Genomic DNA, 25,780 nt, shown 5'->3' on the forward strand with positions numbered 1-25,780 from the left:
CCTCCTGGGTGTGCCTGGTGATAGTGGCAGAGCCTGTGGGAACATGTCCCGTGGTGGCAGGGGCCTTTGCACGGCAGCCTGGAGCTGCTACAGAGCCCCACTCAAATCTGGCAGCTTTCCAAGTCACTGCAAAAGGGGTTGGAGCAGTATTCCTTTTTGTGTGTGTGTTTTTTTTAAGATTTTATTTATTTATATGTCAGAGAGAGAGCACAAGCAGGGCGAGCAGCAGGCAGAGGGAAAGGCAGGCTCCCCACTGAGCAGAGAGCCAGGACCCTGGGATCATGACCTGAGCCAAAGGCAGATGCTTAACCGACTGAGTCACCCAGGCGTCCCAGGAGCAGTATTCCTAAGAGAGGTATATCTATATATATTGCCTCCAAAATCCAAAGAGTTTCCCTAGGCCCTGAGCCTCTTTCTCAGTGGTGGAGTGCAAGGTGCGATTACCTGTCCTTTATCTTGAAGGGGATGCTTTGAAATGCCAGAGCACAGGACCACTAAAAACTCCACCCACGTGGCAGGTGCCTGAATCCTCGTGGGGTTCCTTTCCCACGCGCTGGTGCTCACGCGCCCCACCAGGGCGTTCAGAGCGCCAGCCACTTCCTGCTCTGCAGGTCCTATTAGCCTCACGCCAGCAGTACAATGCGTACAGCTGGATTCTGCGGAGTGCCAGAAAGATCAAAACTCTGGAAGATCATGTTCTGATGGGGCGCTGGAGAGTTAATAGTGACCCCCGGCCAGGCAGTGAATGCTATTTCTGCCTTCCTTGTAGCAAAAGTGAGCTGTTTTTGATTCTCCTTAGTGATGGCAATTAAGAAGAAGGCATCTACCAATTACCAGCTGCTTACCAAACGCCAGGGGCGGGACCACCTGCTGTAACAATGCTAACGCATCACAGCATCACACACAGCCGCAGTGACACGGAGCAGCCGTGGCCCACCACTGCCTGACACAGTCCCCCGGGACTTCACAGGGACCCCCCCAATGAGAGAGTCCCGCAGGTAGGATAGGGCCCGCCCCCATCTCCTTTCATCCCGGGGTGTTCGATGGTGGCACTGTTCTCTGCAGCTGCTTTTAGCACGAACCACCACTTTGGATTCACGCACGTGGATGGGGGGGGCAGTTTCAAGCACTTTGGCTCAGGTTCTCCTGTCAAAAGCCTCTTCTTGGTCAGGCTCTGGGTAAAGAGCTACAGGGAGGGTCTGTGGGCCCCCTGAACCCACTGGCAGGCAGACTGGCCGGAACACCCTCGACCTCCTGGCTTGACCGAACCCATCCGTAGCCAGAGGAGCATCTTGTATTTGATACGCTGCCATCACTGTCATCTCGTACCCGGAGTTTTCATGGGGATGTTGGATGCAATGGTGCTCAGAAGATGTGAGAATTCCACTTTCCTCACTGTCTGGTTACCCTTTAGGAAGCTTCCTGAATGTTCTATTGAGTATGTGTAATGGTCATGCAGGGTCTTCCTCAAGGGCACCCAGCCTACCATGCAGTCAGTGGGTTCTGGCTCTTCGATTTAGAAAGTGGATGAGGGCCTTGCTGTCCACAGTGGTCGTAAATTGCCTTCTCCTGGCTTCTACCATTCTGGAATTCCGTAGTCCCCACTGATACCAGCCCCATCTCCTCCCGTCCACCCCGACCCTTTCAGAGCTTCTCTAGGGTGCTAGCGGTCCCTCTCCTGTAGCTCATCACCGCCCTGGTGAACACTCCCCTGGCCCTCCTGAAGAGCACAGTCAGGTGGTGGGGCCTCCGGTCTCACAGAACAAACCCATGTGAACATGGCTCCTCCTTGGACCTTCCGACCCCTCCCTTGACTCTCTGCCAAGGCCATTTCAGTATGTCCACTTCACATACTGTGGGTTCAGGCCATGAGTAAGCTTCGAGGAGCAGTACTGGCAATGTAGTAAGGTGCGTGCCCGGTGTCACCGCCATGGCTTTGAGCCCGGAGTCACAGCTGAGTGCTCCCATGCACAGCACTCCCCTTCCCAGACGGATATCCAGACCCTGTTGGTCCAACACCCTCGAGGCACAATCATTGCCATATGCCTCCCCTGGTGCCTGTGAATCCGTATCAGCCAGGCCTGCAGATCCTTCGACAAATTAGTGATTTCCTTATGGAGCAGCGACGGTATTTCTCCTGCTCAGACTGTCCTGACACGTGATCCTGTCCGTCCGCCTGGAGGTCCTGAATGGGGCAGAGGTGAAGCTTGAGGATGAACATCGTGCTGCAGGGCACCTGCTTCGAGTACAACCTTTGTAGGGTCTCTGACCACAGGGAAGCTGCTTCCCTCTAGTAGGGGCCAGGAGGCTGCTTCTGCCAGTCCAGAAGGTTCAAGGGATTCTAGGGTTTCAAGAGTCATGTTTACCCAAATGGCCCCATTTCAGGTCTCAAGTTCCTACCTTTTTCCCTTTAGCACACTGACTTTCGATATGGAAATATGTTTAAGGGTAGACATTCATTCTCTTTAATGAGTCTGCCACCTTTGCAATTAGATTCGGGGCCTGATTCTCAGCACAGTGTTCTGGGACTGGAAGAACCAAGCATCTCCTTAAGTACTGCCGGAGATGTCTTCTGGTTTTGTGCATGTCTTGAGTTTATGGTTGGCCAAACTAAGTTTTGCATTTTTTTCCCCTAAGACTTCCAACACAATTAACAAAAGGCAACCCACTCCAACTTTATCCCTTAGCCTCATACTATACAGGCGCGACAGATAACCACTTCCTTCCCACCTGTGTCACATCGCAATCCACACGGGACACAAACGAGTGCCTGGGATACTTCGGTAGGTCAGGGACTCTCTCCATCCCACTTACTATTGCTGACATCTGGTTGGCAAGACAATCCCTCCACATATCCCATCCTGAGGGTCTGATTTCTAGGGCTACTTCTGACACCAACTCTTTTCACTTGGCTTCCCCCAAAAGCAGAGCCTGAGACCCATGCTTGTGCTCAGGTGCTTTATTTGGGAAGTGATCCCAGGGAACAGAGGAGTGAAACAGGACAGGAGAGAAAAGCAATAGCAGACACACGATTGAGTTGGGCCAACTCTGCAGGTCACTTCTACGGGTCTTGCTTAATCCTGCAAGACCTTTTGAGGAAGCTTAGGAAACACATCCCAGAACTCTCCACCTGGACACTCTCCACCTGGAGGATGAAAGGGAAAAGCATTTATCCATTGTTCCCTCTCCCAGTGGATAGCTAGCCAATGGAGACCCTACAGGCATCAACTTCCCCAAATTTCCAAGTTGCATGTGTGTAGATGCTAAGGGGATCTCCATGGATGTCTCTCAGGACAGGAAGTGGGAGGTACAGGGCATGCTGGGGGGGGGCGTGGCAGGGCACCATCAGCTTGCACCCGTGTGAGGTCCACACTTGCTCAGACCTGGTCATGCGCTAGAACTGGAGTTTGAGGGTTTTAAATGGGGCACAACAGGTGCCCAGTACCACCCACCCGGGTGAGGACTGTCCCGCAGAGCAGTGGAGGCTGGTGCTTCAATGTTAATTTCACTGCAGGTGGTCCGAAGCATTAGGACTCGACTTGTTTCTTCAGGAATTGCCACAGAGCAGCATAGAAACCAAACCAGAAACAACGGAGTCAGAGCTTTCTGATATATTTACGTTTTTAAGCCAAAACAGTATGCCCAGCTTAATTAACGTTGCCATTAACCATAATTTAGCTCTTCCTAAAGAAAGATGATTTGCCATTATGGAGAAGAAGTTCATTCCAAAATTACAGAAATGTAATATAAAGGAGTGAGACTGGCATCAATCTCATTACTTTATGCTCAGTCACACCTGATGTGAATAAGTGTGTGTGTCTGTGTGTCGCATATAGCTGTATTTGTCTGTCTATACTGTATCACACACACATCTGTGAGTATATCTGTGACTCTGTGTGTTGACCATCAGCTCTGTGCCAAGCACAGTGCCAGGCACTAGGGACACCCCATGTAGAGACTCTATTCTCACAGCGCTTACATGGAAAACAGCCTAACCTGCCAGGGAGTGCGGAGTGCGGAGAACTCTTCAATGCTTATGGCAGGAGGCAAAGTAATGGCCCCCCAAGGATGGAAACTGTGAATATGTTACGTTACGTGGCAAGGGGGGGCGGTGAAGGTTGCATATAGAACTAAAGTTGCTAATCAGTTGACCTTAAAATAAGATTATCCTTATTATCCAGGTGGGCCCAATATAACCACAAGGGTCCTTAAAAGACGGAAGAGGGCAGGCAGAAGAGTCAGCTTCAGAGTGATGTGGTGCGAGAAAGACTCAACCGGCTGTTGCTGGCTTTAAAGATGGAAGGGGCCACGGGCCAAGGAATGTGGGCAGCCTCCATAAACTGGAAAGGGCAAGAAAACAGATTTTCCCCCACCAGAGCCTGCAAATGGAACGCAGGCCAGCTGACACCTCGATTTTAACCCAGTGAGACCCATTTTGGACTTCTGATCTCCAGAACGTTAAGATATTAAAATCTGTGTTCCTTTAAGCCATTAAATCTGTGGTAATTCATTAGGGCAACAACAAGAAATGAATATGCCTGTGAAAACTGCATTCACATCTTTAAAATGCCTCCCCTTTGCTTTGCTTTGAGCCTTAACTTAAAGGTGCAGTGGACTGCCTTTTACATAGGGGTTGGGATGAAAAGTCAGCATTTAAGGAGAAAAATGTATGCCTTTCATTGCTCATTTTGCGGAGAGCAGGGACCAGGACCCACTGAAAGCAGCAGGTCATCACTCCCCAAGGTGGCCTCACCCCTGGGCACCCTCACCCCTGGGCTTGGGCTTACTGACTACAAGCACCAGCTAAACAAATCACACACTTTGAATGGTCTCTCTCTCCCTCTAGGCATTTAATTAAATTTGCATCAATTCGAAGAGAATCTGCTGGAACTCCATTGTAATTTCAGATTTTGTTTTTATTTCCTAAGATTGCTAAGGAAAGAATGGAAACACAAAACCTATTGGTGCTGTGGCTTGTTCTCTTTTATTGGGAAATACACCAAGCATACAGAAGACTGTAAGAGTATCACTCACCTCTGACAAATTCTAACATTATTCTACATTTGATTCAGATTTTTTAAAAATAAATGAAATATCACATGTACAGTTGAAACCCAGAGTCCTTCTTAGCCTTGCAGATGCTGCCCTTGACCCCGTCTCTCCCCTCTCCCAGGAGCAGTCCCCATTACTGATTTTGATATTTGATTTTTTTAAAAGATTATTTATTTATTTGATGGAGAGAGAGACAGCCGGTGAGAGAGGGAACACAAGCAGGGGGAGTGGGAGAGGGAGAAGCAGGCTTCCCGCAGAGCAGGGAGCCCGATGCGGGGCTTGATCCCAGGACCCTGGGATCATGACCTGAGCCGAAGGCAGACGCTTAACGACTGAGCCAGCCAGGCGGCCCTGATATTTGATTTTGATCGCAGTCCTGTGCATGCTTTTACACCTCTACCACCCAGTCCAGCGTGTACCCGTGAACAGTAAAGCATCCGTTTATATGTTCAGAAAGACTACAGACATGGGACACTGCATATATCCTGCGACTTGCCGTCCTCTCCTCCAGCTCCATCTGTGCTCCTGAGAGTTCACCACACCAGCATCTGTAGCTCTGCTGCAGTCTTTTTAACTGCTGAATAATACTTGATTTTATAAAAATACAATGTGTTTATCTGTTCTTTCGTTCATAGGTATTTAGGTTGTTTCCAGTTTCTCCTTATTGCGCACAGCACTTCGGTGGAATTCTTGTCCATTTCCTTGGCCCCTGTGCTAGAGTCCCTCCAGGGTATATACTTAGGAGGGCAACTGCTGGGTCAGAGGACGCGTTTAGCTTTAGCATCACTGGTTATTGCCAAACTGCTTTACACAGGAGTCACACCGATTTCCCACTAGTGGCCTATGTAAGTTCCCTTTCATGCATATCCTGACCAACACATACTGGTTTCTGCCCATCTGATCGCTCATGGGTCTTGTTCTTCTTATAGGTGGCACGGTTCTCATCGCAACTCTAGGCACAGGCCTTATTTATGACCACCTGGCAGGAAGGCATAGGGACGCCCAGGGAGGGGATGATGAGCCCCATGCAGATGACTATGGCCCTGCAGGAGCACATGAACCTAGGAATCTTGGAGCCCAGCACTTGTCATTAGAGGAACTGGAGACATGGCCAGAACACAAACTCTGCAGCCACCTTTAGAGAATAGAAGATATTAAATCGTTCGCGCTATGTGGTAAATAGCAACAACTATCCACACTGTCAGAGAACAAGATAATTATCATTTTATGGTGACTACTCGGCCCCTTGTAGATTGCCTGGCACACACAGGGCGGGCACTCGGTACACGCGTGGGGGGAAGAGACAAAAGAAGTACTGCAGATTTCTTGAACTTCTCCGAGCCTTGACTTCCTCATCTGTAAAACGGGCACATAAACACTTACCTGGGAGGGCTGTTCTGAAAACCAAGGGCCTACAGCAGACACTCCAAACATCCTTTGACACCGCACACCGGGAGGCCCCCCGCGCGTGCCTTGCACCCCATTCCCTAGGCAGACACCACAAGAGGCAGCCGAGTAAGTAAGAGTAACGTTTACTGAGCGATACAGGACTGAATACTATGAAGGGTTTACCAGGATGGAAATGCACCCCATGCCCGCCCCGGCCACCCCCAACACCCAGAGACTACTACAGTACTTAGGAGTTACACACAATGGCCATAACTGCTGGATAGCTGTTCGTAACAAACAAACTATAGCATATTTATACTATATCACATCGAGTGATTATAGAAATCCATATATATATTGCTTGTATAAAATCTTTTTGTTTTTTTTGTAAAAAATATTAAAAAAAAAAAAAAAGAAAGTATAAAAAACATGTGCAGTTGAAAGCCCTGCCAGGACAGCCAGTCTGTAAACATTCGGTGAGTATGTGCTTTGGAAGGGCGCCCGCGCCTCGTGCCCGCAGCAAACTCCAGCAGGGCCGGCGAGGGTGCACCCCGGCGGCCGCTCCCGGCAGGGCCCGCGCTGGACCCAGGTGGGGCGGGGACGGCAGGGCCCCGCATGGCGCCCCCTCCAGCCTGGCATTGGGGTCAGGAGGCAGGGCTGGGGGCCGGCAGGTTGCAGTTTGACTCTGAGTTACATCCCCAGCGCATTTCGTTTGCAACTCATGGCTTTTCCCGGCTGCTCTGAGGTCCCTCCGCGGGTGCCCTGGTGGAGAGGCCGGAGCGGTGCCCGAGGCCGTTCGGTGGGGTGTCTCTCTGGCCAGGGGTCTCTGTCCTGCCTCCTTCCAGCTTGGCCCCAGGCAGGGCAGCCCCACCCGAGGGTCTACTTTGGTCTCAGCGCTTGGTCCTTGTGGTTTCGTCAGCCTGTTCTTCCCTTTGTGTGGCTGATCGGAGTTTCACAGAACAGCCCGGCCAGCGCTGGCTGGGCTGAGCCTCGTTGGAAAGTTTGTCATGCAGCAAGGAAGGGCCCTCTGGGAGCCCTCGTTCTCTCCCCTCTTCCCAAATCCTCCTCCTCGTCCTCCTCTTCCTCCTCCTCCTTCTCCCAGCCCATGGTCACTTCTTCTCTAGCTGCTCCAACAGCGGGTTGCCTTCTGACTCGGGGGTCTTGACACTGTCTGTCCGGACAATGCACGTGGGGCGATGCCCTGCTTCAGCTCCTCGATCTGGGTTTTCAGCTCCGCGTTCATGAGTTCTAGCCGCTCAGATTCCTGGAGCACAGAAACAGAGACGGGGCTGTAAGCTTTCGCTGGGGACCAGCTCTGCCTCTGGGGAGGCACAAGGCATCCCCAGGTGGCCTTTGCCTGTTCTCTGCCTGCCAGGTTCCCACTGGAGGAAGCACCTGCTATTAAGCTCCTGGGGTAAGTGACTTCCTGCAGCAGTGCCTGTCACACCAGGGACACTGGCCGGTGTCAAAGTGGGATGAGCCCAGGCTGTATTCTGAGGTCCCCCCTCCCTCCCCTCACTGAATCCACTCCAGCCACAGTGACTTACTTGTAATCGCTCAAATATGCCAACACTCTCCTGCCTCCTGGCCCTTGCCCCAGAAACAAAGGGTGGGAGAGGAACAGCCGCCTGGGGGCACTAAAGCAGGTGCATGAAGGGTCCAGAGGGGGCCAGATGTGTGATGTGTAAATGCACGTTGGGGATATTTTGGCCTGTGGGATCCCCGCGCCCAGTGTGGTCATGTCATTCTTCCTAAAACATGCGCTTCCTGGTTATTAGCCCCAAATTATTTAAACAGCCTCTTCTTTATTCCCTGTTCTCTAGAAACTTTGCCCATTAGGAGGCAATCAACTGTCATCCTTCTGGATCTAAAATAAAGTTTCCCATCTCCAGTGAGATTCCCAGTGAACCTCCAGCTCAGCTGGAGAGACTCCAAGGAAAAGAAGCAACGCTGGCCATTGGATTTTGGGGAGACTTCACATGTTCAGAGTGTGGATAGGTGATAAGCATACCAGTTCAAGGCTTGGGCGTCAAAACAGTTAAGACAGCAAAACTCCTGAATGATGTGTACTGGACTGTGTCTGAAAACGGGCAACCAGTTTGACCGCTGGAATTTACTCAAGGGCCAGCAAAGTTTGAGCCCAGTGGTTCTCAACTAGGAGGGGTTCTGCCTAGCGGGAGACATCTGACGATGCCCGGAGACGTTCTGGGTTGTCACAGCTTGGGAGGGGGCTGCTGCTGGCGTTGAGTGGGTAGAGGCTGGGGATGCCCCTAAACCATCCTACACAGGAAGGCCCCGTAAGAACTATCTAGACAAAATGTCAACAGCTAAGGTTGAGCAACTGTATCAGGCAAAGAACAAGATGTGGTTGCGATCGCGCGTGCGACAACAGAGCTGGGTGACGCCAGCTGAGGTCTAGGGGCCGGTCCCTCCACCCGGCTCGGTCAGGCTGAGCAGCCCCCTTCGGCGGTCTTCGGGGCCCTCGGTGGGCCCCACCCACATCCCAGGGCTGCTGTCCGTCTCCCACCCACTGGCCTGCCTGAACTGTCCTTGTGCTGGTCTCTGAGGTCACAGCATGAGAGCCCGGGCAGCTCAGACTGCTGAGACGTGTGGGCCTCGTGACCAGACACTGAGGGAGAACATCCTCAAAAAAGGAAAGAAAGGCTCAGGGGGAAAATATTAAAAACCAGCTATGGCGGTTTTTGGTTCAACAGCATCAAGCACGATGGGGAGGCTGGCCCTGTCCCCTGTTCTCAGAATTCCAAGAGAAGTCATCTCCGGGAGCCAGGAGAGAGACCCCACGTGAAACCATGAGTCCATGACCCATTAGCTGGGGGCAGTTAGGTGCTAATCTTAGCTGCCTGCTCCCTGGGTCTGATGAGCTCGTGACCTTGGGACTTCTTACAAACCCTCTGACCATCTGGTTCCCCTGAGCCAAGGTTTTAGCTCCAAGTTCGAATCCTCTGAGCCTCTGTCTCTAGGAGCCTCTGTTCAATCCACCCACCCACATTGTCTGAGGACTTGCAGGTACAATGAATGTCTGGGGGAACCAGGATCCATACAGCGGGGAAGAGCTTACTATGTGCCCATCAGCAGCGCAGGGGTTAGAAGACCTTCTAACAGCGCTAAATGGCTCGGTCTGGACTCGGGTTTCAAAAATGGCTGGGCTTAGAAGGTCCATTGGTGGTGGAGGAGGTGGGACATCAGGGAGCCCTGAGCGAACACGGACAGAGACACGGGAAATAAGCTTAAGATGTGTTTGGGAGACAAAATCCTCCATTGTGACCATAGGTCACTTTAGGACAGAAGGGTAGAGAGCCTTCTAGAAGGTGGATCTAGAGCCACATCAGGCAAAGCTTAAGGGTTTGGAATCAGAGTCTAGAGCAAGTTTCCTAACTACCCTGAATCTCATTTATCTTAAATATAAAAAGATGGTGCTCGTGGGGATTAAATGAACCCACACAGGAAAAGCATCTTGTCAACTGAAAGGTTAGGGAGGCTTAAGGAATTTTTACTTTGAGCATTGAGCAAGGGCCTATGAAGAAAGAGAAAGAGAAGAAGCAGACGAGGAGTGTTCAAAGAAGCCCGGCAGGTGCTGGTGACTGGCTGGATCTGGAGAATGACAGAGGCCGCCTGTGGGCCTGGGGGAGGGGTCCAAGGACTGCGGTGGGGGAGGGGGCTGCTGTTTGGGGGTGGCCAGGAAGCAGCTGGGTTGCACGCGAGTGGACGTTGAAAGCGGACATGCCAGGGCCAGCGTCAGACAGGTGGCATTCAGTACCACGCCGACCTGCCTCCCTGAAATGACTGCATGTCGAACCCACTTCACGGGCGAACATCTGTGTCACACAAAAACCCAAGCAGGCATGTGCCTTCACACATACATTCATCATTGGAATGGCCCCGCGTTCTGTTGGTTTTAAAATGTTAGCGTATATCGGGGCACATCCTAAACCCTGGCCGGCCGGCTGTCAGAATGCAACTGCTTTGTAGCATTATTGCCTTCTGTTTTACTGGGTGGTGCTCTATCTTTCTTTTTGTACAAGTAGAAGTTGAGGTCAGAAGAATCTTTTTTTTAACCATGATTGTAGAAGTTGTCTGTGGTTTTATAACAGCAATTACTTGATCTGTTTCCCTAAGAAATATGGGCTAGGATCTTCACATGTGAATTACAAAGCCAATAACTCTGCTTGCATTTTTGTTTATCGTTTTGCCTTCTGGTAGATATTTATTGCCCTCGAGAAAATGAAACCATTTGTTTAGAATAGGATTAGCGCAAGTGAATGAACACTCCGTCTCTTTCACTGTGCTCAGCAAAGATAGGAGAAAAAATACAGGTAAGGGGCTGGGTGTTCTGGCTTTTCATCCTGGCTATGGGAACTTGGCCAAGTCAAGTTCTTCTTGCGGCATCCGTCTCCTCCCAGAAAATATAATGATTGGCCAAGGAGACTTTAAGCATTAAGATTCTCTGATTATATCTTTTAAAAAAAAAGTTACTCTAATGCACTTAAAATAGAGTTCTACTTCCCAGCTTTTTTCGGTAAGTATTGGGAAAAAGGCTGGTGTGGCCCCTTCTGAGACCAAAGGCCTGTCCGAATTCAAATCCCGACTCTGTCACTTCAGCTATGTCACTGTGAACCAGATCGCAATTTCCCTGAGCCCGGGCAACCCGAACAGCCTGCCGGGAAGTAGAGGAAGCCCTGGGTTCTAGTCCCGCCTCCGGTGCTGTGGGGCCTTGAGCAAACTTCCATCCCTCTGAGTCTCAGAAACCTCATCAGGGCAGTGGGGGCTGCCTTGCCTCCTCCCAGACTCACCGTCTTCTTGTGACCATCAAGGAGAGAATGGCCATGAAGGGCGCAGAGCGCCACGGGAGCGTGAGGGGGTTACTGTTACCAGAGCCCAGGGAAGGGACCTGCATCAGGCCAGCGTTACGCAGGCTGCTGCTTGTGACTGCAGACGGAGGAGGAACTCGGTCCCCTGGCTGCCTCAGGAACTCGGCTGCTCCAGGCAGATGAACTCTGAGAGGCTCTAAGAATCTCCCAGGGTAGATCTAGGTGTCTAGGGGTCAAGGATGGGAGGGCGGCTTTTTATATTATACATACGTGTGTGTGTGTATGTGTGTGTATGTTACACACACACACATCTCCATTTGTACCTCTGAGCCTTATAAATATTTTACCCGTTAAAAAATAGATTACAAGGGGTACCTGGGTGGCTCAGTCAGTTAAGCATCCGACTCTTGATTTTGGTGCAGGTTATCATCTCAGGGTTGTGAGATCAAGCCCCACATCGGGCTCCGCACTCAGTGGGGAGTCTGCCCAGGATTCTCTCCCTCTGCTCCCTCTCTCTCTCTCAAATAATAAATAAATCTTTTTTAAAAGATTTTTAAAGATTTATTTATTTGACAGAGAGAGAGGACGCATGAGCAAGGGGAGCGGCAGGCAGAGGGAAAGGGAGAAGCACACTCCCCATGGAACAGGGAACCCGATGTGGGGCTTGATCCTAGGACCCTGAGATCATGACCTGAGCCAAAGGCAAACGCTTAACCGACTGAGCCACCCAGGCACTCCAATAACAAATAAATCTTTAAAAAATAAATAAATAAATTACAAGAGAATTCCTCAGGCTATCAGCACAGCCATCTGCATCCATGTCCTAAACCTCACACCCAACTCTGTTTCTAAGGCCAGAGGGGAAGAGAGGAGCATGGGAGGAGAGGGGGACCGGGATGGGCCCAGACAGGCCTGCCCAAACCTCCCTCCTAGACCCCGAGGCCACCAGGGTCACCACAACAGCTACATAACTGGTCTTCCCACTGCCCTAATTCTTGCCCCACACTGCAGCCAGAGGGATCTTTCCAAGGTGTGTCTCTCCCAACTGAAACCTTCCATCGCTCTCCATGACTGCATAATCCATCATCATAATGGGGACACTTGGGAGAGTAAAAGCAGGTGCTATTAATAAATAGGCTAGGACCAGAGGCATAAAGGGGGATTGCCCCAGACAGCGCAGCACAGAGGATCGCCCTATATAGCAAGGACAGGGGGCTGCCTGCCCCTCCATTCTCCCCCTTGTAGTCTAAATTCCAACCACACTGACATTCTTTTCAATTCCTTAATCACATCTTTAAACACCTCTTGCCTCTGGCCTTTGCTTGCACTGTCCCTGCTAAGCCCCTCCCTCCCTGTCCTTCACCTCGCTAGCTCTTGTTAGCTCCCACGCCTCTTCTATGTCTCAATAAGCAGTCTTTCCTCAGCCTAGGCTAGGAGGGGGCCTCACGGTGTGTTCTCACAGCCCGCGGGCTTGCCCAACACAAGGCACAGCACACAGTACCATTCCCCACTTCCACCTGCCGTCCGAGGTGCTGTCTGCGCTGTAGCGGTACTCACTGCACACGGACTGATGGATGGATGGATGGTTAAGCAAGCGGTAAATGAACCCCAGCTCTAACACTTGCTAGCAGTGTGACTTTCAGCAAATGATCTGACCTCTACTGAGCTACAGGTCAATCTCTACAATGGGGATAAGCAATGTTTATCTCATTGGCATATTATAAGATTAAATGAGCACGTGAAATGTATGCATAGAGTAGGTGCTCAGCGAGCGTTCCTGGAGTGTGAAGAGCAGCTAGCACCATTCGTGTGGCACCACTCACTGCTCCTGTGTGTGCTCGCTTGGCCTATGTCGCCCGCTAACTGGCTGACAAGCCCTGGAAGGCAGGGATCTGGTGTGAGACTTCTCTGCTCCCCGCCGTGCCACCAGCTGTGCAGGCGCTCAGTGCTGGAAGCGAGGTGTGGGACCCTCCATCCATCCATCAAGGCCCGTGTGCCACCTGTGTCTTAAGAACTTCTTGAAAACTTCCAGCCCAGAGTTGGTCCCCCTCTCTTCTCAAGAGGCTCCCAGTTCTCAGAGTCTAACTCCCACCTGTAATGGCCATTCACCTACCCCGGGTACTCAGAGCCTACTGGTGTTCACATGGCCCCGTGCTGTCTACACCTGGGATCTCAGATTTTCTCTCTGCTTGTTGTGAGCATGAGAAGAGACCCATATATTCCCCAGAATCAAACCGAGCCTTGTGTCTCCAGCTCCCACGGGAGAGACTACGTCTGCTTCCTCCTGTGTGTCCCCCAGCGCACCTGCCACACTTCCACGTGTATAAAAACACTCGCCAACGAATCAACGACTGAGTGAAAGAATGAACAAACACCTGGACGAAGGAACGAATGACTTAGAGCGAGCATAGCAGAGTGTCGAGAACAGACGCCTTGAAGTAGCCTCAGGCCTGAATCTCGGTCCTACCACCCAGCCGCTGAGGGACCTGGGCAGTACTTCACCTTGCCGTGCCTCTGTTGCCCCGTCTGCAGAAAGACCGTAATGAAGGCGCCGACCCCGTGGAGTTATTATGCCAACAGAGAGATAATATACGTACAGTACTTGGCACACTGCCCAACTGTACCAACGTTAGCAACCCCTGTTACTTGTTGCACGCTATGGAACACAGCCGGACCCATGGATTATTACTGTTACTATCATGACTTCGTAATGAACGAGTGACCCAGAGTGGAGACCCTGGAGACCACCAGCCCGGACTGATTTGCTTTCCTGGTCATGTGCTTTCACTGCCATCTATCACTTCTGAGACGCAGTGAAAGCCTAAGAAATGGGACTCCGGGGCGGAGGCGGGGGGACTGGAAGGTGACCCCCCCCACCCCCCGCTGGCCTTTGCGTGCAGAGCTGACCTCTGGTCCCTGGGGGCAGGGGCTTGGGGGTCACCGTCAGGGGGGCTGAGGCCAACCAGATGGGATGCAGGCCTGGAAGAGCCCCTTGAGGCTAAGGGAGGAGATGCTGTCTCTCCAGGGGCTGCGTCCTCCGCTCACAAGCTTAGCGGTTACCACCTACGCCATTAGCATCCACCCTACACAACTTCGGCAGCTGCCAGGGCTTCAAAATGAGTAGTAGCAGTCCCAGGCCATGTGGATCAATCAGCACCAGGGTCTGACCTCGTAGAGGGGACTTGGCTGCTCCCACCTTCTCTGGCTTTCTGGGGATCTGGGTGGGCGGGACCTGAGGCCAGCTGCCCTGGGTTGTCTCGGGTCAGGGAAAGGGCACTGGATGGGAGGCAGGGAAGAAGAGAGGGGTGGCGGCCACGTGGACAGACGCCAGCAGGTCCACATCGATTCTGCAGGCTTTGGTGACATCTCCTGGCCCACAAGTGCATGAGCCCGCTCTGAAGAGCGAACCGGGCGCCCCGCCCCGGCCCCTGCCCTGCTCACCCGCTGCAGAAACTCCGTCCGTTCCTTCTTCTTGTTCCGGCAACGGGCCGCTGCGACTTTGTTCTTCTCCCGGCGCCTTTTCCTTCGCTCCTCTTCTTCATCTAGCTGTGAGGGCACAGAGCTGCCGATCAGACATGGGGGCCGCCTGGAGGACAGCTTCCCTCCTGACACAGACAGACAGATGGACAATCCCCCTCCTAACCCACATCTCGGCAGTGAGCGAGCCGGCCCTGCCTGCCAGCCCACGGGCTTCCCGGCTGGTGGGATGGAAACGTCTCCAAGCAGGCCCACGGATCCTCCTGGAGCAGGTGGGCAAACCTGGGAGGAGCCAGTGGCCCGGGAGGGCAGGGCTGCCTGGGTTCGGCCAGAGTTCAGCAGGCTCCGAGCCTGGCGAGTCTACTCACACAGAGGTGACACCCAGCGGGCGGTGACGGTCTGTTCTCTTGCCCAGCCCAAGCCTTCTGGGCACTATTTTCCAGGCCAGTGGTTCCCAGGCACTTCCTTTAAAAATGCCTTGGGCATGAACACAGATGTCACATTCTGCCCCCACGCACTTCCACCTCCCCGGGGTACCCTCCCTCTTGGTCCTTCCAGAGGCTCCGATCCACCTCCTGGTGCTCCTGGACAGTCTTCCCAGTCTCCTTATCTGGCTCTGATCCTTTTTCCTGCTTCTGCACGCTCTTCCCCCAGGACACCCACCTGTATCCCAGGATCCCAGGGCTCCCCAGAGTGCCTGCCCGGGACACAAGCAGAGGGGCTTCCTGAGTCTCCAGCTTCGCTTGCTTCTCTCCCAGGACACATTAGAAAATTCACCATGCATAAGACAGGGCCCATTAATGAGAAGGAAGAAACTGCCCACCAGCCCTGATTTTCAGGGAAGGCTCCAGGTTCTATTGTTTCCTTAATAACAACAAGAGCTGCTCTTCGATGCCTATTTGCTAAATGCTCTCCGCACAGGTCATGTTATCCCATAATCATTGAGGAAGGCCCTGTTACTGTCCCATTTTACAGTTGGTGGGACTGAAGCTACAGGGTTCCATTTGCCCAAGGTCATCTGGCCAAGAAATGGCGAAGTAAGGATTCCAACTCGAATTTCTCTGACTTCAACCTTCCTGCTCTTGACTGACCACGGGCCCACACAGCCCCGACCCATCAGGATCACATTGATGCGGGGCCTCTCGCTGTCTGTTAGCCACCAGAAGGATCTGGAAGACACGCAGGACCAGCTGCGCTGGGGACAGCCTTGAGTCAGAGGCCACTAGAGAAGTCGTTGGATTGCTCTGGGCTTGCCAACTCTCTCACTTCTTGAGCCAGTGGGGGTGAATCTGGCAGCCTGAGGCCTGGAACAAGGTTTCAGCCGAAAGGGCTCCAGGCCAGGAAAATAAACAGCCTCTCTCCGTGCACTCCCGGCATGCTCTAGGAGCTTAGGACCGAGAGCCTGGCCGGAGACCAGCACCCACGGCCATCGGCACAGGCCCTGGTGAGGCAGCCCTTTCTCCTCCTCCGCCACCTCTGAGCTTCTCCCTGACCCACTCCCACCCCTCCTGGGAGGCTGGCTGGAGAGGCACCTTGTCAACACCGCCACACCCAAGCACCTCCCAGCCCCTTGGCCTCCCTTGAAACAGAACCAGAAGTGGCAGCTCCTCTGGCTGACCTGCATCTGGGAAAATAGAAACCTGGACAAAACTGATGCCACCCAACCTCAACCTCACCCCCAACACGACGAGGTAACCGTGACGACAGGCAGAGGGAAGGAACTGGAGGAAGTGGCTGGCAGTGCAATCTCCCCTCGGCCAAGAGGGTTTGCCCACAAACTGCCGAGGTGATGTGTGCAACCCGGGCAGTGCGGGGCTCACGGGGACGGAGCGAGCCCGGCTTCTGGCACAGCAGCTGCTTCCTGGGGGACACAACCTCTGTCCTCCAAGACCCCGCTCCCCACCCCAGCCCTGCACAAAGCCAGGGGCAAACGGAAGCTGCTCCAGCCACAGATTCGAAGAGGCTCAGTGCTGGGTGTTTAAGGGCTCACCTGGGCCAGGCTGATGCCCACATCGGGGGCTGCTCCAGCCGCCCTGTCCAGCCTCACCCACCCCCTCAAGCCACCACCCTCTCTCTAAATGTCTTCCCCTTCTCCAAGCCAGGGGGGCCCTCCTGAGAAGACCTTCCTTTCCCCCTTGGTAAACTCTTACTCAACCTTCAAGAGCAAATGCCACCTCTTCCAGGAAGGCTCTTTTAACTCCCCAGATAGAATTAACTGCTTTTGCTGCCACAGCACCGAGTACCCCACTGTAAGAGTCTCTCTCACATCCTACCACAGTTCTCTGTTTATGTAGGTATCTGTCTTCCCTGCTAGGCTGAAGGATGGGGGACCTGACCATCCCCACCGCCTGGCTAGAACATGGCACTTCATACGGACTCAGCAAATGTTAGTCGAATGAATGAAAAGATTCCAGCGAAAGATGGCACAGGCTTGGATTCTATAATTATAAAAGCAATTTATTGCCTATGTTTGCCTCTGCATAAGCTTTTCCCCGGCACTAGTAAGGAGCCATTTCCACCATGGTTGGCCTCTTCTGTCTGTCCGCAGGAGGCCAGCAAAGCCTGGGGGTTCGGTCCTGTCTTCCCCAGAAGCACACTGAGCAAAGACGGAGCCTTGATCCGGGGGGGGGCCCCTGACGGCTACGGCAGGTCTGCACAAATCCTGAGTAGGCCCGGACACAATCTGGGCTGGGCACTGAAGCCTAACCCCTGCTAAAGTCCCACGACCCCCCGGTAGCCTCCACGCCCACCCCCCGGCCTCTCCTGCACCCATGCTGCACCTCGGCTGACACCTCCCAATAAGGCAAGAAATGGCCCCAAAGCCCCATTACCACACCTTCCCCATCGACACTACGCCGCATCTTCCCCAAATCCTCCTGCTGCTGTAAGAGCCACTGAGGAAATTTGGAAAACAGCAGCTGAAGTCCTGCCAGAAATAAGAGGGGAGCTGGGCGGTACCCTCAGCCTTCTCATCCCCCCGGGCTGACTGTGGCTCATGGGCCCCATGGGCACTCTGTCCCCTGCCTGGGCCAGACTGGAGACCTCCGCCCCGCACCATCACCGCTGCCCCCTCCCGGCCTTCCCTCACCACGCATCCAGGCTGCTGCCCCTGCTCCCTGGGGTTCCCCAGAGGGGGTGAGACAGCAGAGAGCATTTTTGCCACACACAGTTCAGCCATCCAAAACTGGAACCCCAAAATGGGGCATGACCATTTTTTTCTGCAGCTACAGATGGAAGGACGAGAATATTTAAGAGGGAGGCAGTTTGACACTCAATACATTTAAAGACCCACGAGATGGAGGCCTGTTCTCAAACTGACCTCTGGCTCTGTTTTTCCCAAATTCCCAGGAAGCCCCGGGGCAAAGTTGTCTGTGTTCTGGGGTGAGAAGCAAGGGGTACCCCTGCGCCACACTTCGTGTTGGAGGGACAGGCTAGGGGACCCACGGCTCGGGTGGGTCCTCACGTTGAGCAGTCCCTCCTCGGACAGCCTGTTCTCAGGGCTCTGCTGGGCTGCTGGTGGGCTGGGGGACCTGAGCCCCTGATCACAGCTGACTGGACGAGGTGGGAACGGCTGACCAAGCTGGGCTGTATTCACCTCCCGGAAATCTGAAATCCGACTGCTGGACCAAGGGGCAGCCAGCTTCAGCCCTGTGCCCAGAGAAGCAGAAACCAAACACCATGTGTCGGGAGAGAAACAAACACTCCGCCATAGAGCGGCATCGGAGAGACAAGAGGGAGCGGGTAACAGAGAGGAAAGCAGGGCCTGCGCCAGGGTGCGGCCAGCGAGGTGCCCAGGCCCCACGGTGAAGGAGGCACCCGGTCTCGAGCTCATGCAAGGGCAGAGCATCCTGTTTGCCTCACTCTGGAGCTCCAGAGAAGGTGAAGACAGAGGTGGAGAGGAAAGAGAGACACAGAGAGACAGAGAGGCAGAGCCATTAGAAGGAGAAACACAGAGGAATGAACAGAGGTCAGTGGCTCATACAGGTCAAGAGGACAGACAGAAAGCACGCATGGAGAATCCTCCAGATTCCACCCCTGGAGGGGCCTGTGTTTCCTGCCCCTTGGGTCCACCTGAAACTATCCTGAAAAAGTCCTCCTTTGGCCTCAAGGGAGTTTGAGAAGGTTTCTGCCTCTGGGATACCAGGGTCCCATCCTTGTGAAGTCAGATGATGCCAGGGGATAATGGAGGAGTAGAAGGTGGTCCCCAGGGATTTGGGGTGGGGGGGAGCAGAGAATCACTGCTACCCAGGAGCCATGCTTCTAGGACAGCTGGGAAAATGGCAGAGCCTGGATGCAGAAGGGTTTGAGTAAACAGAGGTGGGTCACTTCAGCAGGCATCAAAACCTGGGGTCTAGAAGTCCCAGCAGGCTAAATCGTCTCAGTAAACCATCTAGGACAGACCTATTACCCTCGCCTCTTTTACAGATCAGAAAACGAATGCTATCAAGGCTGCCTGGAGGTTCAGGGACAGCTTCAAATCCAGGCCTTTTGGCCCCAGGGCCCAAGCACCTCCAGCTCCTTGAAGGGCTGGCGGTCTATGTCATGGCCCCATCCTTTCGGCTCCGTCCTGCTGGGATGGCAAAGCAGCCGCAGAAGCTTCTGACTCCAAGGGCAGTGACTCTGTTGTTCTTTCTCCTATTTGGGTCTTTTAAAGTAAAAACAATTTATTGCACAAGGGACACTGGATGTGTCACGTTCAAGCTGACTGGTTTTCAGGAGGGGCCCCCTCCACTCCTCTCTTGCAGGCCATGTGGCTTTCACGTGGTGGCAACCTTCGCCCAGACTGGATTTTGAATTCTGATATTTCATAAGCATTTCCAAAAATATATCTGGCAGGGCCCACAAAGAGACAGGATGAGAAAGAGCGATGACGCTTTGTAACCCGAGGCCCTGAACACGTGGCCGCTCTCACACGGACAAAGCAACAAAGGCAAGAGCAGCCAAGCCGGCGACCAGCAGGAACAGAGCGGGGAAACACCCAGAACAAGCCCCCAGCACTGACCAGAGTGGCAAAGGTCTGAAAGGCCTTATCGTGCGCTAAGAACTGGAGCGTGGTGGAGAGAACCAAGCTTAGCGGACGCAGATGGCATCAGGGCTGTCAGCTGGGCTTTAGGGTCTACGAGGCCTGTGTGCTCCTGGGCAAGTCAGTTGGCCTCTCTGAGCCTCTGTATCTCACCAGTACAAGGAAAGCACTGAGCACTGCTGCACGAGCTTGTAATAAGGCCTGAGTTCCAATCCAGGGCCTGGGACGCAGGAAGCGTTCACTAAGTGCCAGGCGTGGGGCCTGCCTCCCCAGGTGAGGTAGGAAGGCCCGGCTAGTACAGCCTGGGCCACACCCAACCTCCCACGCACAGGAGTCTGTGGGGGCAGGGTGGGGGCTGTGCTTCAAGGCACACAAGCTGTCCACAAGCAGCCCCGGAGTAACAGCCCTGCAGCCTCTACATCTAGCCCTGGCTGGGCCCACTGGGGTCCCCCCCAGGAGCCACACGGCATGGAGGAGCCACATTTCAACACCAGGGACCCATGAGCACCCTGGGAAGTAAACACCCAAATACCAAACATACCAGACATTCCCCCACATAAACACGGCTGCCCTGAGCCAGGGGCTGCGGTTCCTCGCCACTCCCCTGTCCAGCCACGCATCCACACAGAAAGTACGGCAGTTCAGGGGCAAGACCTCTGCAAGCCGGCAGGGCTAGGCCCACAACCCCCCGCGGGGAGGAATGAGGAAAGCCCGGGAGGCCTCCGTCCAACACCCTGGCTGTGACCCCCCCCCCACCCCAGACCCCGCAGGGGCCAGGCCCTCCCCGTCAGCATCTCCCTGGGGGCTGAGCCGCTGGAAACCTTCTGCCCTCCTCTCCTGTCTTCTCCAGCAAGCCTCCCCCTCTCTCAACAGCCACGGTCTGGACGTCAGCTGTGAAATACCGGGCACTTTCAGCAAACAGTGGGCAGGGCTGTAAGAGAAAATTCAACCCAAATGGCCAGTCTAAGGCTCGGGCTGCAAACTCAAGCCACCTCCAGGGGCCAAGCAAGTAACCATTAGTGAGGGAGGAGGGCTGGATGGGGCTGTGGTCTGCAGACAGGACACCCCAACTGGCCCCACTGAGGGGGCATGGGCTCGGCATTGACAGATCTTCCAAGTTTTCAAGACTTGCTGAAAATACGAGTTTTTAAGTAAAATCTTCCACTTTCCAATGTTGGCAACAAATTCCATCTTGAAAAGAACGCTTTGTGGGATGAACATCTATGGGCCGCTGATTTAGGACGCCCAACAGGTGACAGACCCCAGCGGGGTTGGCCATAAGACATCTGGTTCTAGTCACTGAGAAGTCCTACTCCGTGACCGTGGGCCAATCAATTCATCTCTCCCGTCCTGTGGCTCGTCTTTAATAAACACAATAGCTCCTACTTCTCGCTAACTTCCAAACACCTTTCTTTGCAAGGTGGGTTTTAGGGGCCTCGTCTCACAGGTGAGGAAACAAGGTGAAGTGTCTGCTCAAGGTTGCCATGCTGGGAGCAGACAGAGGTTTGACTCCATTACACCATGCCACCTTCCAACAGTGGGCTGGACTAAAAGCTCCCCCAAGTCCTGGCTAACTCTGACGTCCCTGGGTTTTTACTCACCCAACCTTCAAGGGCAGTGTTGGCCTGACTGAGGGGAGAGGGAAGGGGATGTGGGAAGGACACCTTTTACCTCTTAAGAAGTTTCAGATATAGCCACTTCACAGACTCTCAGAGCCAGAAAGAGGAAGCCCCTAGGCCAACCCCTGGATTTTATAGATGAGGAAACTGAGTCCCAGGAATGGAAGTGGAGTGCTCCAAGGCTCACACTTGAGGGTACGGCCTGGGTCCTCATGGACAAGTCCAAAGGATGCTGCTTGGTCAGTCCCCCGGGGTCTTCCGGCTCCACCTGACTCCCTCTTTCTAGAATTCTCTATGCTCTGGATGCACGACACTGACCTCGTCTGTCCCCCTCCTACTTCTCTGGCCTCTCCTTTTTCTGTCCCTTGCTCAGGACCCTCTTCCCATCCCTTTCAGGCTGATGTCTCCCAGGGTCCTATCCTTGGCCTGTGGCTTTTCTCACTCCACGTGCACTACCAGTACCATCGCTTTCATCTCCTTGTCTGCTTTCAACCACCATCGCTATATGAATGCCAACCAGATCTTTATGCTCAGGCCAAAACATCCAACTGCCAATCTAGTCGTTCAATCTGGATGTCCCTCAGCTCCTCAAAGTCTTTATCCTCGATTGGCTACTTCCTGTCTACTCTCTACCCCAGGCTGGCACCCCTGCCGATGTGCTCACTGGACTTAGACATTCAGCCCTCCCTGCTTGCTCACCTGTCCTTCTCTTTGTGTTCAGTTTTGGCCACCTATGCCATCCCATTCTACATCCTGAATCCTCCTCTTCCCCATTGCCACTTTCCAGGCCTTCCTTCTCTTTCTCTCTCCTGGACCACCTCCCAGGAGGTCTCCTGATTCTGCACAACCAGTCTTCATCCCAGACACTAGAGGGGATCTTTCTAAAATGCAAATCTGATCCAGTTACTGGTCTTTGGTCCTCATTACCCTCAGGATAGAGCTCAAGCTCCTTAATGTGTCAAGTAAGGGTGCCTGTGACTTGGCCTCACGAGCTCTGGTCTCAGCTCCCATCTCCCCCCCCCCCACCATGTTGCTACAACCCTGAGCCTCTCTATACCCCATAATCTCCTGGCCACATGTCTTTGCCCCTGCTGTCTCCTTGGCTTCCTCTCACCCTGTACATTCAGCTCAAGCACCACCACCTACAGGAAGCCCTCCTTGGTTCTCATCACTTCCAGGCTGGGGAGGTTTCCCTTTGCTCTGGGTCCCCATAGAACTCTGAGCTTATCCTGGCCCCCGCCATGCTGTATTCTGACCTTAGTTTCTGCTCCCTCCACGAAACTGGGAGTTCTGTGAGAGCAGAACCTGTCTTATTGATGTTCTGTGTGCTCTGCACCTTGCTGGGTTTGTGGCCACCTGGAGTGCTCAATAAATGTTTGCTGAAGGAGGCCTGATCCACAGAGCTGGTGGCCTAGGCGAGACTCCTGACTCCCAGTCTGTGCCCTTTCCACTTCACCGAGGATGCCCCCAAGGCCAGGCTCTAATCAAACACATTCCCCTATGACAAACCCACACGGTGGATGCTGCGCTCACTCAAAGCATCAGACCAGCCCAGCCAGCCACCAGGCGAAGGCTCTGAGCAAGAGCTGCCCGAGGCAATGGCTCCACCTGCCGTGATGATTCACTCCGCTCTGCTGGCTGGGTTCGCAGGTGGGAAGGCAATTGCCCAGTGCACTTGGCATCTGTGGGAAATGGCGGGGAGTGCTGGGGCTATAAACTAAGTCCCATCCTAAGGTTCCAGAACTGAGAAGACCTAGAGATCCCAGCACCCTGCGGCATCCACAGGCCAGCAAGCTCAAGTTCAAAGGAGGAGAGGAAGTCTGCCTCTGTCCCCTGTCGGACAGTGACAGAACCCGAACAGCACCGCTTCCTGGAACACCTTCTAGAGACAGGGAACACTTTCTTTCTGTACTGAAAGCCTGACGCTGCTGCCACTGTTGGGCATCAGAGCCCACAGCAGGGAATCTCCCCGAACTGAACGACTTCTCTGTCTCCTCCCATCTCAGCAAGACAAAGCATCCCCCTGACCTTGGCCCTCCCAGCCCCCTGTCCTCAGTAAGAACCTTCTTCTGGGTTAAGAGAACCCATAAAACAATAGGCTGCCGAGGGCTGGTTTATATGAGCAGAATAGGGAAGGGCCATTCTCTCAGAAAACGGTGGAGAACAGCCCGTTTCCACTGCTAAGAAAAGACAGCATTGTGTTTGGAACAAAGCCTGAAAAAGCCAGCTGGGCAGGGTGACACCCATTTGTGGATGGTCCTGGGGAGGAAAGAGCAAACGCTGTTCCAGCAAAAGGGAGCTAGAGGCCAGGAGACACAGGAAAAATCACCTTGGCCGGGACAGAAAGCCTAGCATTGAAGAGAAAGGAGCTGATGATTGCCGATAAATCCTTTTGCTGGAGAAGAGCTATTTGAAGAATGATGGCTTTTGTTGAAATATGTCTGTCTATTTCGGGCCTGTTTCATATTTATGGTTTGGTGAGGTTTGGTTTCCCACTAGGCAATCAAGTTTCTTGCCCAATTGACATTCGATTCAAAAGACGAGAAAGGGAGAGAAATAGTGGCCCCCGCAAGACTCTCCCCACCCCCAAAAGACTGGTAAGAAGCAGAATATATCTGGCAGGGAAAATCAATTTTCTCAAAAAGAGTTAATAATACAGTTGAAACCGATTCTTTAACAACAGCAGTGTAATATGCCTTGATTATACTGGGGCAAAAAAAGAAAAAAAAAAAGACAACCAAAAAAACACAGACAAGAGCTCCTGCGAAATGACTACCTACAATTAAATGAAAATGCAGTTGTTGCAAAGAATATTCATGAACAGGGCTGTTCTGAAAGTCCCGAGTTGGCCAAAGTAGAAGAACATTTCAAGTGCCATCATCCTATTAAAGCCTTGGAAGTCATTTGTCTTTCATCATGAAGGTGAAAAACAAGGTCCTTGGCTTAATTATTCTCCACCAATGCAGTTCGGTTTCATCTGTATGCAGGGTGTGCAGCTAAAACACGGATTTCAGCCAATTTCTTTCAGGCATAAGGCACAGATAACAGACAAATCACTGAGCAGAACAGGCGACCTCTATTTTGTGGGTACTGAACTCTGGCTAATAAAATCCCACCCAGGTGACGCGGCCAGATAAATTCACAAGCAGGGGTACCTGGCCTGGAGGATGGAAGGGTTTCATCATGACTGATATATGTAATGAAATGAATGCAATAGAAGTTGAGAGATGGGGAAGGAAGAAGGGCTTCACAGTACCCAGGCAGGTGGAGGGGAGGTGGGGGTGGAGGTGGAGAGCCCCCCCCCCCAGCTCCAAGTTCTCAGACCAGAGCAGCTGAGAACTCCAGCCAGCTACAGCTGATCAACAGCTTATCTGATCCTCCCTTTTAAAACTATAAAGGAGCCGACCCATTGACAAGCTCAGCTGCTTCATTAATTGGGAAGTCCCTTAGGGTGTGGATGCTGGCAGTAGGGAGGTTCTCAATACCTGGAAATAACTGGTTTGGAAATGTTTGCTGGCTCAGATGGCAACCTTGCCTTACACACATTAACGGACAGCTGATGGTGTGCAGGTCCCTCCAGGAAGTTTGAGACTGCTTTGGAGAAAAACACGGTCTTAGACCCTCGTAGGCATTCTCAGAGAGAATCATTGCCAGTCAGAGCTGGAAGGGACATTAGGGTCATCTAAACCAGCAGAGAGCATCAGAATGCGCTGGAGGGCTTGTTTCATCCCTGATTTCGGGACTCCACCCTCTAGCTCGGGGTGAGATTCCCAAGAACTTTGAACAGGAGCTCCCAGATGCTGGTGTCACGGCACACCTCACTTTCAGTAGCGCCAATGTAAGCCAGTGGATTTCAGATTGGTTTCGGGAGCAGAAGTCTCTTGCTCAAATGATACCACACTATACTAAACAGATATAGGCGGTATTTTATTAAGGGGCTTACATTGTATCATACACTTATTACAGTCATTCAACGAGAACAATAAGGTGTGTTGTGACTGATGTAAAGCCTTTTGCTCAGAGGTTATGGGGAACAGCTGCGGGTTTCTGACAGCCTCAGGATTCAAATTATTCCCATCTCATGTTCCCTTGCACACACAGATCAGTAACTACAAGTGGCATGTGTGTGAATATGGACATAGGTAAATAACATTTTACCAGCTCGCCCTGCACTCTCATTAGTTAAGGAGTAGCAGAAAAAGCTGTTCTGAAGTCTACACAAAATAGATTAACCTGGCACCAGGCAGCGCCCTGGCAGTGCTCCCCAGCGTGGTAGGCTTGATAACTAATAGGTATGAGCATGAGCGGGGATCTTGCTTTAAAAAAAACTACACAGGGGCGCCTGGGTGGCGCAGTCGTTAAGCGTCTGCCTTTGGCTCAGGGCGTGATCC

General features: G+C 52.9%; 1 protein-coding gene across 1 annotated transcript in view; it reads right to left on the minus strand.

The window, feature by feature from the left end:
* Nucleotides 1-6,568: 6,568 nt before the first annotated feature.
* Nucleotides 6,569-25,780, minus strand: part of JDP2 (Jun dimerization protein 2) — a 37,923-nt gene continuing 18,711 nt past the window's right edge. Inside the window, 3 exon segments of the mRNA XM_040641639.1 lie at nt 6,569-7,642; nt 7,645-7,705; nt 14,712-14,816. Of these exon segments, the coding sequence (XP_040497573.1) occupies nt 7,551-7,642; nt 7,645-7,705; nt 14,712-14,816 (258 nt within the window). The 3' untranslated portion in view covers nt 6,569-7,550.

This window comes from Ursus maritimus, unplaced genomic scaffold, assembly GCF_017311325.1.
Source record: "Ursus maritimus isolate PB19 unplaced genomic scaffold, ASM1731132v1 scaffold_25, whole genome shotgun sequence".
Taxonomy (NCBI): domain Eukaryota; kingdom Metazoa; phylum Chordata; class Mammalia; order Carnivora; family Ursidae; genus Ursus; species Ursus maritimus.